Source organism: Mesoplodon densirostris, chromosome 3, assembly GCF_025265405.1.
Source record: "Mesoplodon densirostris isolate mMesDen1 chromosome 3, mMesDen1 primary haplotype, whole genome shotgun sequence".
NCBI lineage: Eukaryota > Metazoa > Chordata > Mammalia > Artiodactyla > Ziphiidae > Mesoplodon > Mesoplodon densirostris.
In genome coordinates, this window is record NC_082663.1 from 49,605,648 (window position 1) to 49,622,515 (window position 16,868).

At 37.8% G+C, this 16,868-nt stretch overlaps 1 protein-coding gene across 1 annotated transcript in view; it reads left to right on the forward strand.

The window, feature by feature from the left end:
- The window catches only part of ZSWIM6 (zinc finger SWIM-type containing 6), a 209,653-nt gene that overhangs the window by 141,535 nt on the left and 51,250 nt on the right, over positions 1–16,868 (forward strand). The window contains exons 3-4 of the mRNA XM_060092921.1: positions 11,785–11,933; positions 15,503–15,653. Coding sequence (XP_059948904.1) covers positions 11,785–11,933; positions 15,503–15,653 — 300 coding nt within the window. The remainder of the gene's footprint in view (positions 1–11,784; positions 11,934–15,502; positions 15,654–16,868) is intronic.

A 16,868-nucleotide genomic window follows, 5' to 3' on the forward strand; every position in this document is an offset into this window, starting at 1 on the left:
TGGAAAACAGTATGGAGGTTCCTTCAAAAGCTAAAAATGGAACTACCATAGGACCCAGCAATCCCACTACTGTGCATATACCCAGAGAAAATCATAATACAGAAAGACCCGTGCACCCCGGTATTCGTAGTAGCACTATTTACAATAGCCAGGCCATGGAAGCAACCTAAATGCCCATTGACAGATGAATGGATAAAGAAGATGTGGTACATATATACAAAGGAATATTACTCAGCCATAAAAAGGAATGAAATTTGGTCATTTGTAGAGACGTGGATGGACCTAGCGAGTGTCAGAGTGAGGTAAGTCAGAAAGAGAAAAACAAATATCATATATTAACGCATATATGCGGAATTTTAAAAAATGGTATAGATGACCTTATTTGCCAAGCAGAAATAGAGACACAGACATAGAGAACAAATGTTATATGGATACCAAGGGGGAAAGGGGGAGGTTGGGAGGAATTGGGAGATTGGGATTGACAGATATACACTATTGGTACTATGTATAAAATAGACAACAATGGGAACATACTGTGTAGCAGAGGGAACTCTACTTAATGCACTATGGTATCCTAAATGGGAAGGTAATCCAAAAGGGAGGGGATATATGTATATGTATGACTGATTCCTTTTGCTGTGCAGTAGAAGCCAAAACAACATTGTGGAAGCAACTGTACTCCAAAAATAAGTAAATACATAAAAATTAAAAAAAAAAAGAAGTAATGGGCACTCACAGTTTGTTAAACAAAAAGTAACAGTGTCCTTTATTATGTAGTAAAGATCATTTATGAGAAACCCATAGCTAAAATCATACTCAGTGGTGAAAAGCTGAAAGACTTTCTTCCAAATTCAGGAACAAGACAAGGATGCCCACTCTCACCACTTCTATTTGACATAGTATTGGAAGACCTAGCCACAGCAATCAGACAAGAAAACCAAATAAAAGGCATCCAAATTGAAAGGGAAGAAGTAAAACTGTTATTATTTGCAGAGAAAGCCCTGAAGTCTCCACCCAAAAACTGGTAATTGAATTCAGTAAAGTTGCAGGGTGCAAGGTTAATATACAGAAATCTGTTGCATTTCTATACACTAACAGTGAAATATCAGAAAAAGAATGTAAAAAAAAGTCCTGTTAAAAATTGCATCAAAAAGAGTAAAATACTTAGGAATAAACTTAACCAAGTAGGTGAAAGACCTATATTCTGAAAACAATAAAACACTGATGAAGAAAATTAAAGATGATACAAAGAAATGGAAAGATATCTCGTGCTCTTGAATTGGAAGAATTAATATTGTTAAAATGGCTATACTACCCAAAGCAATCTACAGATTTGATGCAATCTCTATCAAAATACCCATGACATTTTCCACAAAACTAGGACAAAAAAATCCTAAAATTCATATGGAACCACAAAAGACCCAGAATTGCCAAAGCAATCTTGAGAGAAAAGAACAAAGCTGGAGCTATCACCCTCCCACACTTCAAACTATACTACAGAGCTACAGTAATCAAAACAGCATGGTACTGGTACAGAAACCAGACACATAGATCAGTGGAACAGAATAGAGAGCCCAGAAATAAACTCACACACCTATGGTCAATTAATCTACAACAAAGGGGGCAAGAATATACAATGGAGAGAAGACAGTTTCTTCAACTTGTGGTTCTGGGAAAGCTGGACAGCCACATGTGAAACAGAGATTAGAACATTTCCTCCCACCATAAACAAAAATAAATTCAAAATGGATTAAAGACTTAAATGTAGACCTTGAAACCATAAACCTTCTAGAAGAGAATATAGGTAGAACACTCCTTGACATAAATCATGGCAATATTTTTTTAGATCTGTCTTCTAAGGCAAAAGAAATAAAAGCAAAAATAAACAACTAGGACCTAATTAAACTTCGAAGCTTTTGCACAGCAAAGGAAAACCATTGACAAAATGATAAGACAGCCTATGGAATGGGAGAAAATATTTGCAAATGACATGACCGACAAGGGATTAATACCTAAAATATACAAACAGCTCATGCAACTCAATATCAAAAAAAATAAACAACCCAATCAAAAAATGGGCAAAGACCTGAATAGACATATTTTTCAAAGAAGACATACAGATGGCTAATAGACACATGAAAAGATGGTCAACATCACTAACTATTAGAGAAATGCAAATTAAAACAACAATGATATATCACCTTACTCTGTCAGAGTGACAGTCATCCAAAAGTCTACAAATAACAAATGTTGGAGAGGATGTGGAGAAAAGGGAACCCTCATACACTGATGGTGGGAATGTAAATTGTTGCAACCACTGTGGAAAACAGTATGGAGGTTCCTCCAAAAGAAAAACAAAACAACTAAAAATAGAAGTAACGGGACTTCCCTGGTGGTCCAGTGGCTAAGACTTCACACTCCCAATGCAGGGGGCCCGGGTTCGATCCCTGGTTGGGGAACTAGATCCCACATGTATGCCACAACTAAGAGTCCACATGCCGCAACTAAAAAAGATCCTTCATGCTGGAGCTAAGACCCAGAGCAGCCTAAGTAAATAAATATTTAAAAAAAAAATAGAACTAACATATGATCCACTCCTGAATATATATGCAGTAAAAATGAAAACACTAATTTTAAAAGATACTTGTACCCCAGTGTTCATAGCAGCACTATTTATCTAGAATAACCAAGATGTGGAAGCAACCCAAGTGTTCATCAACTGACAAATAGTTAAAGAAGAAGTGGTATATAAATGCAGTGGAATACTACTTGGCCATATAAAAGAATGAAATTCTGCCACTTGTAGTAACATGGGTGGACCTAGAGACTATTTTGCTCAGTGAAGTAAGTCAGACAGGGAAGGACAAATACTATATGATATCACTGATATGTGGAATCTAAAAAATAATAAAAACAAATGTATATAGCAAAACAGAAACAGACTTACGGACACAGAAAACAAATTAGTGTTACCAGAGGGGAGAGAGAAGGAAGGGAGGGGTAAATTAGGGGTATGAGATTAAGAGATAAAAACTACTATGTATAAAATAGATAAGCAACAGGGATATATTGTATATAGCACAGGAAATTTATAGCCATTATCTTGTAATAACCTTTGACAGAGTATAATCTGTAAAAATACTGAACCACTATGCTGTACACCTAAAACTAACATAATACTGTAAATCAGCTATACTTTTTAAAAAAGTAACCATATCATTTTTTATTCCATTTTGTTCTTGGTAAGAACTTGGAGATTTATTCTTGTACACATACTTGTTCCAAATCTAGCAGTGAGTGACAGTTGGAGTTGTTTGATGGAGGCCTCATGTCACATCTCTCTTCATTTTGTTTCTCTGTGGAGGGTCACAGTCCTTGTAATTGGGCTTGCATTAGCAACTAGTTTGTACAGTTATCCTAGGGAGATAATTTTGTTATTACAGGCATTATCATTTCTATTGTAGACCGTTCTGGTGTTGACAGTTGGTGAAGCAAAGGTATGACCTACTACTGATGGTCAATGTAATTAGCAAATCTATCTATAGGACAGAATTAAAGTTGCTTTAAATGTGCTACCTCAAAGTACGGTAGTGTGAAACTTAGAAGTAAAAAAAAAGAAAAAGAAGACTGCATGTTGAAAAGATGTATGGAAGTATAGAAGTATCTGAAGATAAAAAGACAAGAACTCACTGGCTCCCAACAGCTCCCCTGCCTTAGTCTCCAGTAGCTCCCTTATTCCCTGGCAACCATGGCTGACAGTGTGGTTTAGAGTCTTCAGAGGCAAGTTTTCTTTGTGCACACATGTATGCAATTTTTAAAAAACAATTTTAAAAACTTTTTTTTGCAGTTTCTTTTTTCTTTTAATATATCATGAATATCTTGTTAGTAAAATAGGTCTTGTACTGTGTTAAGTGTTGCATGTAGTAATACATACTCTGGATATATTTAATCATTGACATACTGAAGGATTTTGAAGTTGTTTTCACTTTTTTCCTACTATGTGCAGTGCTGCTGTGACCATTCTTTGTGTATGTGTGGATTTGTGCAAATGCTTTTGAGGAATAGATTCTTAGTAGAAATGCCAGAAAAATTGGTATCGGCATTTTGGGTTTTGTAATTGCTGCCAAATTTCCTTCCAAAAATTACCAGTTTTTCCCTTAAGTTTTAATTAGAACTTGATGTTTCCATAATATGATTTTTATTTTGTTCAAAAAAATTGTTGAAATATACAATCATGTACACATGATCATCTTCACATGAAAAAACATTTTAGCAAATGAGAAGTAATCTTAGGACTTCTGTCTCCTAATTGGGAGGAGTCACATCTCTGACACATCATGTATTTGATAGGGTAATGCAGAGACAGCCAAGTTACTTTTAGCCCAATACCCTTTATCCTTTCTCTTTTTACCTCCAAATCTTGCCTTCCCTCACACCCTATAGCCATCTCTGACACTACCCCAACTCTCATAATTTTCAAAGAATTGTTACCAGCTGTGATCAGTTTCCTTGCCATCCCTGTCTCCTTTAACTGATCCTAAGTCTCCATGTTGGCTAGATGAGCTTATTATTCCCATCTCCCTCCCTGGAGGTTTCTCTTACCTCCCACTGTAAGAGTATTCAGAGTGTTTAAGAGCTTAGAAGTTAGACAGCCTACATTAGAATTTTGGTCCCTTTGCTTTCCAGCTCTTTGAGTGGAGGCAAGGAACTGAATCTCTTCAGGGCTTTGTTTTCTTACTTGTAAAACGTGGTTAGGAAAAGAGTGCCTATTTCATCAGGTTAGGAGGGTTAAAAAGGAGTAAATCTGAGTTGCTATTATCTCCATCATTGTGATGTGGCAGTTGACGTGAGTCTTCAAGACAGTTGAGGAAAATATTTGTGAACCTTTTTTTTTTTTTTGCGGTACAGGGGCCTCTTACCGCTGTGGCCTCTCCCGTTGTGGAGCACAGGCTCCAGACGTGCAGGCTCAGCGGCCATGGCTCACGGTTCCAGCCGCTCCCGGGCATGTGGGATCCTCCCGCACCGGGACACGAACCCATGTCCCCTGCATCGGCAGGCGGACTCTTAACCACTGTGCCACCAGGGAAGCCCTGTGAACTTTTTTTAAAAAAACATCTTTAAAAATAATCTGAGCAGGGCTTCCCTGGTGGCGCAGTGGTTGAGAGTCCGCCTGCCGATGTAAGGGACACGGGTTCGTGCCCCAGCCCGGGAAGATCCCACATGCTGTGGAGCGGCTAGGCCCGTGAGCCATGGCCGCTGACCTGCACGTCCGGAGCCTGTGCTCCACAACGGGAAAGGCCACAGCAGTGAGAGGCCCGCATACCGCAAAAAAAATAAAATAAAATAATAATAATCTGAGCAAACCATTCTTGGACCTTGCAAACATAGTAGATCTCTTTTAATAAATCTGAAGAGCCAGGTTATGTAAAAAAGACTTTCTGAGAACTGTGCATTTATTTATGTTTGTGCACCAGGTAATTGCTAATACATTAATACATTTGTTAGCTAAGTTATGGAAAATGACTTACCTCTTAAGCATAGAGTACTCTGAATTTTTTAAATGAGCATTCGTGAATGTACAAATATTTTATTGCTTTTTATCCATATAAAATACATGATTATTTCTGTACATAAATAAGTATATCATTGAACTTCTGAAGTAAATTAAATGATAATAGGAGATGAGTAATAAAGTCAGGTGAGAGGAAAAGAATAGAAGAAGGGCTATAAACCCTGACGGGCCTATTTGAGTTCCCTGAAATATATCCTGATTACCATGCTACTTATTTATTTCCTTGGAATTTAGCTAAAGGGAAGGTGGCTTGTTGAGGGTGCATGCCAGGGCTCCCTCTGTCATTAGCCTGCAGGCTAAGGAAAACAGGTTGTCCTCTAACAGCTCCTGGAGAGGACACCACACTGCATCATGGCAGTAGAATTACATGGACTGACCATTGAGAATAGGTGATAAAGGATCTGGCTCTTTTAGCCACCACAAAATTGTATATTGAAATGAAGGCATTAGTCACTACCTCGAAATGGGGATTTCAGTAAGAATAAAATTTAAAGCTCTTCTCAAGTGTGTGTTTATTCAATGCACATTATTTTTCAGTGGTCTTCTAGTTCTTGTCCTCTCTAAAGAAAGATTTTTTTCTGAGCCTGAATCTCTAAAGTTTGCTGCCTTGCCTTCCCTCTCTTGGTGCCAATGGTTGATGCCAGGATTTTGCCTTCAGCTTATAAGACAGGTGTACTGGTGTCTTTGTAAGACACAGACTTAATGTTTCCTATCTTTAACAGCAGGCACTAAAACTGTCGGAGATGGCATTCTTCTATAGGTCCTGCAAAAGAGGCTGAATTAATCACCTCTGCAGTGTAGACATCTGCTGCCTGCATTCTGCCTCTGTAGACTGAATTTGACAATTTAATTTTAACAAAAAAGAACACTGCTACATAAATATAAAACACTTAAAGCATTATTTGGACAATAGTGTTACTAAAGCAGTTAGGTCACAGTTAAGATGAACATGTAAACTAAAGCCTTTCACTTGTTTGAATTTGTTTTCCAGCAGTTTAAGAAAAAAGAAAGCTTTAAGTTCCCCGTTAGAACCCAAAGCTGTGGATAATTCCACATACCAAACATAGTATAAGCCAGTTGTGAACATGTCTTAATATCTCAGTTTAAAATTTGCAGAATGATTTGGTGTTGCCCAGTGCTTAGAAGTGACTGTTTTTGTGACAAGAGACAGATATCTCAGTCAATATGTCCTAAATTTACTTTAGTCAGTACGCTGGAGAGGCGTCTGTCTGATGACTTAGGACCCTGAATACTTTTCAAAACTAAGATCCAAAATGTGCCACCATGTTTAAGATTCTCTCCAAATATAGACTAGTGTTTCCCAGCCACACTCCCCACCCCCACTGCCCTTGCCTTTTTACCTGTGGCAAAGATTCTGATTCAGTAGGTCTGAAGTGGTGCCTAAGCATCTGTTTTTCATGGTGTGCCTCTGGAGTTTTGATATACTCCTAATTGTGGGAACCGCTAGGGTAAGAGTTTTTGATATTGGGGTAAATCAAAACTAAATCTGAACCAAATCAAGTAGCAGGCAGGGAAAGCCAAAGACGTGAACAGTAGTCCTTCTTGTCTCTGAACTCTCCTTTGCTCTTCTCCTGTGGCATTATGTAAGCAAGGTAGGAGGGTGAATCAAATCCACACACCCTAACTGGGAGTGAGAGACAAACTGTTTCACTTTTTTCAACAGATAATTTCACTTTCCCTGAAGGCTTGAAACTTTGAAGAGTTAAGCCTCAGTAATAAAATGCTCACAAAGATTAATTATACACTTGTAAAAGTTATAGCATTTATAATTATAAATATAAATAAGGGTTTAAAAGTATGATAGGTTTTAAAACACTTTAATGGATCATTTAATTTACATACACAGGTTCTGGTTCCTGCCCAACTGGGGGAATATCTAATAGCAAATGTATAAATACATGAATTATGATTCTCTTTGCATACCTTTCTCAAAGCTAAATGCTGAGAGGTTTGTCTTTGATTATAGACAACTGTTAACAAGTAGAAATAAATTTTGCAAATCTACATTTTATACAAGGCTTGGGCAATACTTTAATGCATGTAATCAAGACATGTTAGGATTTAAGTGTTTAAACTTTGGCATTAAAGTTTAATAAATAGGACTTCCCTGGTGGCGCAGTGGTTGAGAATCTGCCTGCCAGTGCAGGAGACATAGGTTCGATCCCTGGTCCGGGAGGATCCCACATGCCACGGAGCAACTGGGCCCGTGCACCACAGCTGCTGAGCCTGCGGGAGCCACAACTACTGAAGCCCGCGCGCCTGGAGCCTGTGCTCCGCAACGAGAGAGGCCACTGCAGTGGGAGGCCCGCGCACCGCAGCGAGGAGTAGCTCCCTCTCGCCTCAACTAGAGAAAGCCCGTGCATAGCAATGAAGACCCAACACAGCCAAAAAAAAAAAAGTTTAATAAATAAATTTGCTCTTTTGGGGGGGGTTGTTGTTGTAGACATTAATTTCCTGGTCTGTAATGTAAAGTATACATGTCTTTATTCCTAAAATGTTCAGTTGTGTTTAGAGTAAATTTATGTTTTATTTATCAACTGATTACTTAATTTTTTATTCCTACATTATAGAAGTTTAGGGTTGAGGAAGTGGAGGCCTGTCTTTGTACAGTTGTATGTCTGTGTCTGTGAGTCTGTGTCTGTCTTTCTCTAGAATCAAAGGGATGAGCTAGATTAGGGGTTACAGATATAACCCCAGTAGTTAGTTAACTCTTCACAATATTGTGTGTCCTTAAATTTTCCTGTAAAAGAGAAACACGCTAACAGATCTCAGTATCCTTCCTTAAATTTATCTTTGATTTACGGTTGACAACTGCTGCCTTGATACCTTCAGGGTTAAACTTGAGCTCCAAGGTTCTGGGATATATTCTTCAGCAGGGGAGAGAAATGGGAGACCGGATTTGGCATTGTGGCTGTGGACAAGTCATAACCACTCTGAACGTGTTTCTCCTTCTGTAGAAAGGGGATCATAGCTATACTCACCTCCAGGGGACATTGTGAGAAGAAAATGAGATAAGGCATGTGAGGGTACTTTAGTAGGGGTGGAATGTATTTATGCCTTTCTCTCTCCCTCTTTTCCCCCCGTTCCTCCCAGTACTTGATTGCCTGATAATGGCAAACACCGGCTAGGTGTTAGGAGGCAGTGGTGAACAGGGCAGATATAATCCTTGCTCTCTGGTAGCTTATATAACTCCCTACTTGGAACAGCTTTCTCTGCCTTCTGGAAGAGCCAGTCTCTCCTGCTCTTCCTAATAGGCTACTCGTTCCCGTTGCTGTCCTTCCTCATTCTCTTGCCCAGCCTTTAAGTGTTGGCCTTCCTTAGGGTTCCATCTTAGACGCTCTCTTTACCCTGTATTGTGTCCCATAGTATATCCAGCTCCCTACTTGAAATCCTGTCCCCTCTTCTTGGCCAGCTATCTCAGAGGTACTTGAAATTCACCATGTCTAAAACTGAACTCATGGACTTCCCTGGCGGTGCAGTGGTTAAGACTCCGCATTTCCACTGTAGGGGGTGTGGTTTCAATACCTGGTCAGGGAACTAAGATCCCGCATTCTGCGCAGTGCGGCCAAAAATTTTTTTTAAATAATAATAAAATTGAGCTTATGATCTAAACACTGCCCCTCCTCCCCTGAAACTGATCCTGCTCTGGTGGTCTGTGTGTCAGTGAGTTGTCCAGTATTTCAATCCAGAAAACCATGTCTCTCTCAGCCCCCTGATCGCCCATATCTCATGTATCTACTTTTTCACCAAGTCCTTTGGCTTTTATATCCTAAATTTCTGTCAGGTTCTCCATTTCTGTTCTCACTGATGTTTTTTAAGCTACCATTATTATCCTTTCTATTATTGTATCATCAATATATCACCCTCACCGTTCCACTCTTAAATATTTTTGCTCCCTATCTATTCTCCACACTTTAGAGATATTTTTAGATACATGAATATATTCATGTGGTTTCAAGATTTTAAAAGTATGAAAAAGGTATTCAGTGAAGAACCTCGTTCCCTCATGTAACTGGGTTGCTCATTCTAATCATTCTTCTAAGATATTTTATGCATAGGTAAGGAAATACTAACACATAAGCTCTTTTAAATCTTCTTAATGTAAATCTTCATTTACATAAAAGGTGGTACAGTATGTATACTTTCCTTCACCTTGATTTTTTTTTTTCATTCCGCAGTGTATCCTGGCTATCTTTCCATTGTAGTACGTAAAGAATCCTCACATTCATTTTTATGGCTGCATAATATTCCATGACAGGAATGTTGAAATTGATGTACGTCAGGACAGAACATCTTTTACTATCTAGAGTATTCCATTCTTCCACTTCGGATAACCTTGTCATGAATTCCCATTCATTACTTTTAGGGAGAGAAACTAAGCTCCTCACTTGTCAGGGCTCTCTGGCCTGGCAAGAGTTGTCCCTTCTCTTCTCCAGAGTTGTCTTGTATTGCTCTTCTTCCTTATCACCTACTTTTGGTTTGCATGGACATGGACTATCTTTTGTTTCATCCACGTACCATGTTCCTTTATGCCCGAGACCTCTGCCTGAGCTCTTAGTCTCACATGCAGACCCAGTGCTTCCTTTTTCTGCCTTAATTTATCTTCTAATCTACCTAAGGCAGATCTCAGCTCAAATTCCATTTCCTCAAGGTATGCTTATTCTGCCAATTCAAGGGCGGGTCAGAGCTCTCTGATACGATCTCCTGGTACTTTGTCCTCTTCTGTAAACAATTAGTTCATTTATTATTATATATTTGTATGTGTGATTATTACATTTGATATTGATTTCACATACTTAAACCAGTGTTTCTCATGTAGTGGATTGCAACCCATTATACATTATGAAATCAGTGTTAAAAATTATGACAAGCCTTTTTAAAAAATGAAATAGTATAGAAAATATCAGACCTCTTCACTTACAATAAGGGTGTTTTTTCATCATACCTTTGCTTCAGATTAATAAATAGGTGTGATCATATAAGTGTCCAGGTACACAGGTGTATTGAGTATGATATAAATTATATTTCCTATTGTGGGTCTTAGTCAAAAAAGTTTGAAAGCCATTGAACTAGATGGTAAATTCTGTGAGGAGAGGAATTCTATTTTGTACCCCAGTCCATCCCCAAGTCTAGCAGAGGGCACTCACTCAGTAAATATGTTGGCTGAATGAATGAAAGCACACTTTTTCAGGGAGGTTCACAGACCCATTGTCTTCCTCCTAGGGACTAATGGACCCTGGTTCTAAGCACATGTTAGTGATTATTTCCTCAGCCAGTTGAGTCTGCATTAGATCATTAAAAGAAAAGAAGTGTAGAACCATACCTACACATGTATTTTTTTAAGGGTTGATAAGGCAATGAAACACTATTGAGAAGAGATTTTAGATTTAGTTTTTGTATTACTTATGAACTTAGGCCTTAAGTACCATTTTATTTTATTTTATTAATAAATAATGAAACAATTTTCACCTGCCTAAATATCTGGGTAATTTTTGAGTTTCTAAGGTAGTCTACACACAGGGCTTGTTACATAGCTGTTATCTTTTATGCGTACTTCAGCAATAAAATATTTACGCAGTTTTGGCAAGGTGATACTACAACGTGGTTTAGTACAACAGCTGCACTGCCTGTTCCCATGTGGCTTGATTTCCCTTTTTAATCTTTGGTTTTCTGCAACTAAAGACTTATGTCAGCATGTAGTTTATACAGCAGCAGATAATGGTGAAAGCTTCTTGAATTAACATAGCAAAGAGAAATATGCTGCTGAGTTTACTTTGTTTCATATTTTTCTGATGTCTCTGAAAAACATTTTATTAACGTGTCCTACACAGTAGAGCTTTTATAAACATCACATATTTACAATGAGACATTTTTGTGAATTTTTTTTTCTTTAGGAAACCTGTAAAGTCATCTCCAAAGGTATAGTCTCTGATCTTAAAAAAGGGAAACATCTCAGCTCTAAAGTCATCACCCTTTGGCTTAGCACAAATCAGCAAAGTTCTGGCAATAAAAGAATAATTTTTACATTTATTTTCGGTCATACATTTGTATGTATATTGAAATTGAGATTGGATTAAAAAGTGTTTAGGCAAAAAATACAGAATCTTAATTCTTTTCAAGTTTATTATCAGAGCCCTTTTAGCCCAGAGTTTTTCCTAGCATATGTGTTATTTTTTTCTTTCTATTTCTAGGTGCTCCTGATCCAACAGCAGGTGCTAGTATAGATGATGAAAACTGCTGGCACTTAGATGAAGAGCAGGTTCAAGAACAGGTTAAACTGTTCCTTTCCCAGGGCGGGTACCACGGATCAGGGAAGCAGCTTAATTTGCTCTTTGCAAAGGTATGACTTTTTATTTTTAAAGAAATATTCTAAATATATACATTTATAGAAAGTATATATGATCATGTTTACAACAGGATAAAGGCTTCTTTTTAAATTCTTATTTATTTTTTTAAGAACTGGAAATTCCCTGGCGTTCCAGTGGTTAGAACTTGGTGCTTTCATTGCCAGGGCCCCAGTTCAATCCTTGGTCGGGGAACTAAGATCCCGCAAGCCATGTGGCATGGCCGGGGCGGAGTGGGGGGAAGAATAGACTAAGTTATTATCAACCATTAGAGACTTCTGTGTTGCAATGCAAGCATTAATTTACTTAGGTATCTTTAGACAAGATATGGGCCATTTTTGTCTTTCTCAGCTCTTATTAATAAAATGGTGGCAATTTATACAATTTTGAAAAACTGTTCAGTACTAAAAATAAAATAGCTTAATGTTATTTGAAATGCCATCTTTTCAATTTTTTTCTTCTTCTAGTTAATTTTCCCAAGTAGAGCATACCTTTGAATATAGCCCTTAAGATGTGCTTTATATAATTAGCTTAATGTCGATATCTTTAAATTAGTTTCAAGAGCATAAACTTTGGAGTCAAACAAACCTGGGTTTAAATCTCAGTTCTAAATCTTATTGAGTGTATGTACCTTGGCAAGTTATTTAAGTCAGTTTCCTCATCTATAAAATTAGCTAATAGTAGCATATCCATTCAAGTTGTTGTGATTATGGTGTTAAATGATAATGGTGTCTAACAGTAGTTGGGCCTTGGTAAATGTTAATTCTCATCACCAAAATTTGATAGCCTAAGAAACAAAGTTATCTTCATTATAAGTTCATTGTGAACAGAAGCTGTGTCTGTTGCTTTACACAGAACTCTTAGTACCATAAACACATGCCTAAATACTGGATAAAATGCTTTTTAAATAATATTAAAGCAATGTCTTTTCATTGGGGGTACAGCCATCTTTATAGATAATGTATTCAAATTGGTTTTAAGGGAACAGATAACTGTGTTCATTGATATTTCTGTTAAACAACTTCTCTAATATTCATAATAATTCAAAGCTTTTGTAGTTCAGAAGAATTAGAGTAAACTCTGTTACTGCTTATAGCCAAAAATTAGTGTACTCTGATTAATGAAAACCCTTTAAATGAAGATTTATCCTGGGACTTCCCTGGTGGTTCAGTGGTTAAAACTCCACGCTCCCAATGCAGGGGGCATGGGCTCTAATCCCTGGTCCAGGAACTAAGATCCAGCATGCTGCGTGGTGCAGCCTTAAAAAAAAAAACAAAGATTTATTCCATATACCATACTTAGATTGCCAATTTTTCAAGAATTAGATTACAGTAAAAATACATTTAACTCTAAAATTATTTCACATGATTTAATCATTCTTTGGTAATTCATAGGCACTTCAGACTCTTGTAATACCTCACAGTCAACAGTCTGAAAATTAATTACCATTAGGCTGTAATTAATGTATATGTATTTGAGTGTTGGTTAATAGTTCTGGTTTGTATGCTTAATAGTAAAGCATTTATTTTCATTGCTATTGCTAACTGAGTAGTAGGTTAGAAATTTATTAGGAAAATAAATGCTAAATTAAATCCATGATATATAGAGGTAATATTAAAGTTTTGGTATATTTAGACACACAGGAAGTATTTCATAGATTCTCGTATCAGCAGAGAGTACACTGTGGCCTAGTGGAAGCAATGTGAAAGAGGTGTTAGACTGGCCTGCAGTTGCTATATTTATCCTTATATATGATGTACACATTGTATATACCATATGAAGTAAGAGCAACATCTAATTTTGGAAATGGCATAACTTCCAGAGTTAAGGCAGATCTGGGTTCTGATTCCAGTTGTTCCTCTTGTCCTTTGGACAAGTTACTTTACTTCTGAGGGATGGCTTTATAATTTGTAAAATGGGGATTATAATCTGGCCTACTTTATATGGTTGTTGTGAAGATTAAAAGGTAGATATGAATGTAAAACTCTTTAGCAAGATGTCCGATAAATGGCAACTCCATTTCTTTCTCCTTTTTAGTACTTCTTAAGATTACTCAAAAAACCCTCTGGGAAGCATACCCTTGTGATTCAGTGCAGAAGTACATTTGAGTTCTCTACAAGGCTCAAATTCTGAAGCCTGGTTTGGGGTGAGGGTTCCATTACTTGTCAGGGTACAGGACTGAGGCAGAACCTATTGATCTAGAGGTTTAGGCTGCTTTTTTGAAGATCTGCTGTTTCCTCCTTCATGTGGCTTTCACATAGAAAGAATTTTGAATACAAGGACTCCCCTCTCCTTATCTACTACTTATGACCTTGCTCCACTAATTTTCTACACAGAGAACTGATGTTCAGCTGGGATTCCTATTCATTGAACACATAGCGGTACACACTTTAAGAATGGATGGATTCATTTAGGATTTCCTGTAGAGCAACTTAGTCTTGTGTTTCTTTTCTTGTTTTCTTGTTTATTTGGGAAATGTAACAGAAGAATAATGGACAGAGCTTGAGGTTCCAGCAGAGAAGCCAAGTTAACTTACTAGGTCAGTGGTTATGATTCCGCTTCAAGGATTGCTCATTTGGAGCAAGAGAGTTCTGAACCTACAGCCCTTTACATTTCCTCTTACCATTGCAAAAACAGTCCCATTTGAGTGAATAGAAGTATGCTGTTGCTCTTTACATGGAAATCCTCGGTGAGAAAGAATCTAGTGAAATTACTGATTTACCTCAAAAAATGAAGCACTTGTAGAACTTGTACTTGAATATACTAAAAACCACTGAAAGAGGTTTAAATTGTACAGTTTAAATTGGTGAATTGTATGTACGTGAATTATGTCTCAATAAAGCTTTTTTTTTAAAAAAAATGGAAGGACAGATGCTATTATTATAAACACTGTCAGATCAATTCAGAAGATCTCTAAAGAGTTCTCAGTACGGTGCTTTAGACTCTACTACTCTGGTGGTAAGCGCCATCAGTTAGGGAGTCAGGAAGGTGCCCAGTGATTTGTCTTGTTTATTTTGGTATTATTTTTCTGTAGGCTGACAAAAACATTTTGGGGGAAAATTGGGAAGTTACACAAATTTCTTTTCCTCGTGTGGATTCTAAAACATAATTTAAAAAAATCAATGGTCAGTTCTCTGATTAAATTGCCAGTTAGGACAGAGGCTCATTTTTTTTGTTTTTTTGTTTTCTTTTTTTTAAGGTTTTTTGTTTTTTGATGTGGACCTTTTTTTTTTCTTTTTTTGAAGTCTTTATTGAATTTGTGACATTACTGCTTCTGTTTTATGTTTTGTTTTTTTGGCCACGAGGCATGTGGGACCTTAGCTCCCTGACCAGGGATTGAACTCTCACCCCCTGCATTGGAAGGTAAAGTCTTAACCACTGGGCCGCCACGGAAGTCCCTCAGAGGCTCGTTTTTAACAACTTTTGTTTGCTTAAGAAGGATGGTATCAAGACTTCACCACCACCACCACCCCACCCTCCCTCCCCAAAGAAATAAAGTAGTCTGTCTCTGTATTGCTGTTCATTTTATAACATTTTTCTGAAGGTCTGTTTTTTTCCCCACTAGGTGCGGGAGATGTTGAAGATGAGGGACTCAAACGGGGCCCGAATGTTGACTTTGATAACAGAGCAGTTCATGGCCGACCCTCGTCTGTCACTTTGGAGGCAACAAGGCACCGCAATGACTGACAAATATAGGCAGCTCTGGGATGAGCTGGGTAAGTATAAATTTCCTGATGGATTGCCATTGAGTTGTGTGTGGACAAAGACCATGGTTGAATGTTTAAAGAGCATGGTCAGAGTACTGCAGAAGAGAGAGCTACTTTTATATGAACTTGTTGCCATTATACACTGGTTAGAAGAATAGGAAGAATGAGGCATTTGCAGGAACCAATCTTGGCAGTGTTTTGGGGGAATTGTCTGATGTTGAGGAAAGCAAGCACAGGATCTGCTTTTAAATATTTGAAAAAAAGAGCTATGTTTCAAAACAGGTATTTGGTATAATGGAACTGATTACTTATTTCTAGACTGATACTGTAATCAGTTCAGCTAAAATTTGGCTGTTTTCCCCTTTTGCCCACATTAAAAGTATCAAAAGTAGCTTGAATATTCATTTTATTTTTTTCGTTATTATTGACTTAGATGGACTGTTGATTGTCAGAATGGAAAAGACACGGCAAACTCTAATTTTTATTGCTTCCCAAATCCGTGGTGATAAAAATATAAATATAGCAGGTGGTTGAAAAAATGAGAAATCTACTACTCATGTTTACTGGGAAGTTTGAGGGGGGATGACTCTTGTTACTCAGTGCTCATTGCTAGGGAAGTTAATAATGTATTTGTTATCTTGTCTATTAAGAAATCTATATGTGACAAATGGAATTTTTGGCAAATATTTTGTCAATGCCTGTATTAATTTTACGTTATGCATATATTTATTAGAAGATCCTAGTTTCAGTGTAATTGAATAGTAGAAGTCTTCATACCTTCACCTTCTGTCTTCCTCTTGGCTAATGATGGACCTCATCATGCTATTGATCCCATGTCTTGACCAAGAGAGGCTGATGTCTGTGAAGATACCACATGATAATAATGCTTGGAAGGGGCCTTTGAGATGAACTGTTTACAGATAGGGAAACTGAAGTCTGAGGAGGTTAGAAGACTTCCACAAAATGACGTAGTGTGACCTAGGGTTGTACAGCAGGTTGGTAGAGAATTGGACACCAAAGTTTCCTTTTTCCCATTAATAGGATGTATGTTCAGGAACTGGGCTGTGTATGACAACTCTTTTTTTTTTTTTTTTGCGGTACGCGGGCCTCTCACTGTTGTGGCCTCTCCCGTTGCGGAGCACAGGCTCCGGTCGCGCAGGCTCAGTGGCCATGGCTCACGGGCCCAGCCGCTCCGTGGCATGTGGGATCTTCCCGGACTGGGGC